Source organism: Sinocyclocheilus rhinocerous, unplaced genomic scaffold (genome assembly GCF_001515625.1).
Source record: "Sinocyclocheilus rhinocerous isolate Xijiao unplaced genomic scaffold, SAMN03320098_v1.1 scaffold66, whole genome shotgun sequence".
In the NCBI taxonomy this organism is placed as follows: Eukaryota; Metazoa; Chordata; class Actinopteri; order Cypriniformes; family Cyprinidae; genus Sinocyclocheilus; species Sinocyclocheilus rhinocerous.
Window position 1 is genome coordinate 1087545 of NW_015662934.1, and position 6000 is coordinate 1093544.

Below are 6000 nucleotides of genomic sequence, written 5' to 3' on the forward strand. Positions count from 1 at the left end.
TCCTAAAGACACATCTGATTGATGTCAGGACCTGGTCTTATCAAATGAAGGTTATTTCTCTTCAGGGTTTGTGGAGACTGTCCTCCTTCTCTCTCTTCTATCCTCTTTTCTTTCCACAGGTCTTTTTTTATTCATTCCTGTCTGCATGTTCTATTAACATTCCTCTAGTGTTTCAGGGTTTGTTTTGAAGCAGGACTGGCTGCCCTTCGTGTTTTCCCTCTGAACTGTGATTTCTTTTTCTTTTCCCTCTTCTTTAATGATCTTTTCTCTTTGTATCATGGAACTTGAAACTTGTGTTTGTGGTTTTATCTGCTTGTCATGTGTTGTGTTTCCCTCATTTTTTGTGTGGTGTTGTTGATGTGTTCCCTCCCGTGTGTTTTTGCCCCTTATTTCTCGTCCCTTTTTTCTGCATACCTCCTCTCACACCCCTCTCCTCTGTCTGTCTGTCTGTCTGTCTGTTTTTTGTGATGTGACCCCCTCACCCCTCACCCCCCCTCCCCTCCCAGAAGACACGGACTCCCCCGGTTGGACAAACTCAGGTCTGTCCTTTCTTCTGCTTTGCTTTTCTCGTCTTCCTCCACGCCGTGTCCCAGCTCCTCTCTGTTTGTCGCACTCCCATTCAGGAACAATTCACCCAAAATTGAAACTTGATTTATCAGCAAGAGAATCTTAGACTAGTTAATGACTAGTTTGGACCAGTTAGAAACCATCAGAAACTATTGTGGATATTTCAGCAGGTCAAGCTGCAGTGTGCGCATAAACAATGAATATAGGGTTAATCGCACAGAGAACATGTCTTTTTTATTGAAGTTTGCCATTGGAATTTTTAAAAAAAGTAAAAGAAAAATATGATATATGTGTGATATATACTCGCAAGTGCAAGTTATAATGTGAGAATTGTGAGATTGTAAGTTATAAAGTCAGAATTGCGGGATTTAAACCTTTTTTCTCACAATTGTGAATTTATATTGCACAGTTCTGAGAAAACAAGTCAGAATTGCAGGACATAAACTTGCAGTTGCAAGTTATAATGTCAGAATTGTGAGATATAAACTTACAAATCTACTTTCTTTCTTGCAATTAGAAGTTTATATCTCACAATTCTTACTTTTTTTTGGAATTGTGACTTTATATCCAGCAATTCCTACTTCTTTTCTCAGAATTGTGAGTCATAAAGTCCAATTCTGAGGAAAAAAGCTCTCCATTCTGATATTTTCTTACAGTATCTCTCTTTAAGACTCACAGTTCTGACTTTGTAACTTACAAATGCTAGTACGCAATTCTGAGAAAAAAGTCAGAATTGCAAGATGTAACCTTGCAATTGCAAAAAAAAAAAATTCTAATTATTTTTATTTTTAATTCAGGAGCAGAAACAAGCTTCTATACGTTTCTCCTACAATTCAAAAGAAAAAACAAATTAATTGATTGAAGTTAATGAGATTCGGGGAATGTCTTGATGGTAAAAAATAAAATAAAAAATAGGCTTAATTTTTTTTAAGTAAATTATATTCATATTAAAATATAATTTTTTTTAATTAATTATATATAAATTATAATATGCATAAAAAAAAAATCGAAATTAATAATATTAATAGCGGAATACCTTATCAATTAGAATATACTATTATATACAGTATGTTGTGTATATAGAGCTGGACATTGTGAGATTCAACCGTTATCAGTTTGCACTGCAGTACACACAGTTAAATATATTCAAATATACAGTAGCTGTTATCATTTTGTACGTAGTAATGAGTGTAAAAACTATACAGGAGTAAAGGACTGTGCCTGAAAAGCGAACACCATCTCTTTCTGCTGTTTGGTTGTCTTCACATCACTCCTTCTCTCTGCCCTTTTTTATGTGTATTTTATTCAGCTCGTTTCTTTATTGCAAATCATAGGAGTTGCTGTTTGTTGTGAAGCTCGTGAGCTTTTTTATCAGCTTCAGTAATAATCATGTGCGATTATGATCGTGTGTGTGTTTCAACACATTTCAAAATGGTGGCATTCTTCGAATGAAAAAAATACTTTTTGATTCTGGAATTGTTTCTCCAGTCATGTTCTCCATAGGGTTAAAACATTTACATCAGATAAAAGGTGCAAGACTGTATATTTAATGTCATTTTATGAGGCACGGAAACATTGTTAATGACATAATTAAATCAAGCATGGTACTCAAAAACAATATATTTGCAAAATATCCCTTTATTCTCTACCATTCAAAAGTTTGGGATCAGTGAGATTTTCAATTATTTTTTAAAAAGAGGTATCTTATGCTGACTAAAGGTTCATTTGTTTGATCAAAAATATAATAAAAAAGTGAACAATTATTAAAATTTAAAGGAACTGTTTTCTGTTTAATGTATTCTAAAAATTGTATTTATTCCTGTGATCCAAAGCTGAATTTTCAGCATCATTACTACAGTATTTAGTGTAACATGATCCTTCAGAAATCACTCTAATATGCTGATTTGGCTTGTTTTTTTTTTTTACAAAAAAAAAAAAAAAACTAATTAGGCCCAGGTATTAAAAATAGACAAATGTCAGCTGTTTGAGAGTTTAATGAGACTGATTTTTTTGTCATTCGTAATGTTTTATGGCAGTGGACGATGCTTAGCTATTTTTCATAGCACAGTAACAGTGCCTTTTTTTTTATTGGTGGATCTCTCCTCAGAATGATGGGTAATTTGGCTATTTAATGTTCTTGGTTATGGCTTGAGCTAATGAAGCTGGCTTCATGACAGCATAAGTGCAGATATATCACATCATGGTTATTTTCAGAAGGTGTTAATGTCCTTTTCAGTTTCATTTGCATCCACTTTCATCCTTTTTTATTAGTGTGCTTGTTTTTGTTTTTCCTACCATCTCTCTTTGAACAACTTAGTTTAGAGAATGAAGTGTGTTGTATGGTTCTGGCATTGCAGATATCTAAACTTTTGTATACGGATTGACTTAGAGCAAGATTTCCCAGGATGCAAAGCGTTCTGAAAGCACTTTCAGCTGTGAATGTGGCATTAAACTTAAAAAAACACACTGCATGTATGAACTTCACTATAGCGCTGCGATTAAATTCAATGAATCTAATGATTCTGAGAGCACTAATCATTGGGTAATTTGCTGAACATGTTAATTACTTAACAGCACAATTGCTATTGGCAAGAGAAAATTGCTATTGACATGTACGGCACCTGCACTGACAAAGACAGATGTAGTTTGCTTCACACGGCTCAACGCCACAAACTAATTCAGTTCTTTGCTTGTGCAAACGGGCTGCTTAGTTGTAGCTTGTTGCCTTGCAATCAAAAAGGTTTCAGGAGTTTGCGTGACTATTTTTTTATGAATAAACATCAAATTGTGCTTTTCAACAAAATTAGTCTCAGTATTAGTTTTAGTATCACAGAGACTCCGGCCAGTAAGGAACAACCCTTGAAACTATATAGTAACATGCAGAAAACCACGAACACCCTTGTAGCTGCTTAGAATACTCTTGCGGCCAAAATAACATGTTAAAAAACTTGGTATTACGAGCACTTCCTGTGTCTATTTACCTCGTTAAGATGAATCGCTTGAGGTATTCCCCAAATTGTAAGTCGCTTTGGATAAAAGCATCTGCGGAATGAATAAATGTAAATGTAAAAACACACCAAACACCCTAAAACTGCATAAAAACATGCTACAGTCACCCTAGCGACCACAAAACAATGCTAAAAACATTTAGAACACTAAATGTGTTTAGTACTAATTTATACTGAACTACAGCATTTGATTTAATTGAACTTTGAACTGATTTACTAATAGTAAATTATTCTTTACTATTCAGATGATGTAAAGTGGGTGTCAGGTTTGTGACTTTTGTGAGTTCATTACACAATCAAATTTCAACTCTCATAAAAGTACCTAAAACAAAGATCAGTTAGCTTCTTAATTATTAAACGTTGTACTATCCCCTCTGTAACTTCCTACAATTATTTTATTTATACATATATTGTTTCTCCTCTGTCCTGCATGATTTTAAGTATGCCAGTGTGTGAAGAAATTTACACAGCAGTTTCCTTAAAGGGGTCCTATTATGCTTTTTCACTTTTTCAACTTTAGTTAGTCTGTAATGTATGATGACAGGCATTTTGATAAATGCATTAATTTTTGATGGGTAGTTTGATATTAAACAGACAGATGTCTCATATGCTCACATTTCAGAAACATTTGCTGTGATCATGCTGCATTGTATGAAACTCCTCATGAGAAATGTTAGCTAGCGCTGTTAGTTCAGTGTTGTACATTATGGGAAAGATTTCTGTATTAAATCATTCCACATTATATAAACGCTTCATTGGTGAACAGGTTAACAGATCAGATCCCATCTAGCCTCACTAACATCACAAGGCACTTTTTCAACAAACACGCAAACTCATTGACATCTGCTGTGCTCCGTAGGTGCTATGGATGTGGAGGAACGAGCACGGCAGATGAAGCTGAAGATGAACAAGTATAAACAGGGAACCGGCTCAGATTCAAGGCTGGAACAGGACTATCACAAGGCAAGTAAAAGTGGTCTACCGCTCCAATACTTCACATGAAAAACAGTTCAAAACTTTTTAAATTAGTAAATATGGTTATACTATAGTTAGTACAGGTATATGCTTCTGCTCATAACTCATTTCACAAATTAGTTGGTTTTCATGTTTTCTAGTAATATTTGTATTTTGAATAAATTTATCAGTTGCATTCACCCTACATGAGATCATCACAGTTAATAGTACTCCTGGTTACTTGAATAATAGTTCCTGGTTACTTAATATTTAATAATAATAATAATAATAATAATTTTATTATAATTCATTATTTTAATTTTCTCCTATTAAAAAATTTAAATCTTAATAAAGATGGGGTCATTTTTGTTTTCATTTATTGATTTTAAAATATATGAATCCATGTTTGTGCATGATTATTTATTTTATTTTATTTTATTTTATTTTATTTTCTTGACCAATCTCTTCTTTCACCCCCTTAGTTTAGTTTAGTTAGCTATAGTTTAGTTAGCTATTTTTGTTTGTGGTTTTTAGTTTAGTTAACTAATTAGTCTGTAGTAAAACTAGGTCCAGGTAGTCAGAAAAGCTGAGCACTTTTCAGCCATTCACATTGCTTATTTGAACTTACGTGATCATAGATTAAACATGATGTTTGTTTGGCGACCCACTTCCAGCAGTTGTGAAATGTTTATAGATCTATATAGTCTTCCAGGTTTGTGGTCTCTGCTCAGTATATACATTAGTATTTGTGTACACTGGACATTGTGCTGAGATTCAGCTCCATATATAACTATATTGCCTTCCCTTTGTATCCTTTTAAGTGTGTGGTATGAAAAGCATTGTACAGGCCCACGAGTTCTGCAGGATCCTATTAAAAGCAGATAAAGACTTAGTTTGTTTGCTCTGTCTGATAGAGGCGCCATTTATGACATAATGTTTATAATCATCATAGCGAGCCATGAACACCTTATAAATAAATATGTTACATAAGACACTACAATACCTCTCCATGTCTGTCCAAGACAGAATTACCGGGCATGAACGCCTTAGTATAAATGCAGTGGCTTTTCGTTTTAATGATGCTTGTCGTCCTTTTTACGGTACTTTTTCTCAAAAAAAAATTTTTTATTAAAAATGTATTTGATGTTATTATCAAATTATGCTATTAGTATTTAATGCTTTTCCAAAGCAACTTAATTCGCCTTCAAGGTAAACATTTGATCAGTTCATGCATTCCCTGGGAATCAAACTCATGCTGTACTGTTTGAGCTTAAGGAATGCTCATGAATTTATTTTTTAATGTATTATTAATAATTGTATTATTATTATTAATAATAATAATAATTTATGTATTTATTTATACGAATTTGTTTTTATTTAATGTTTATTATTTTTATTGATTCAAAATTAATATTTGTTTATGTTTTTATATTTATATTATTTTAATTTGATTTATTTTGAATTTATTATT

The 6000-nt window shown here is 33.0% G+C and overlaps 1 protein-coding gene across 1 annotated transcript in view; it reads left to right on the top strand.

The window, feature by feature from the left end:
* Positions 1-6000, top strand: part of LOC107728483 (regulating synaptic membrane exocytosis protein 2-like) — a 137468-nt gene that overhangs the window by 86719 nt on the left and 44749 nt on the right. The window contains exon 20 of the mRNA XM_016538657.1: positions 4435-4538. Within this exon, the coding sequence (XP_016394143.1) occupies positions 4435-4538 (104 nt within the window). The remainder of the gene's footprint in view (positions 1-4434; positions 4539-6000) is intronic.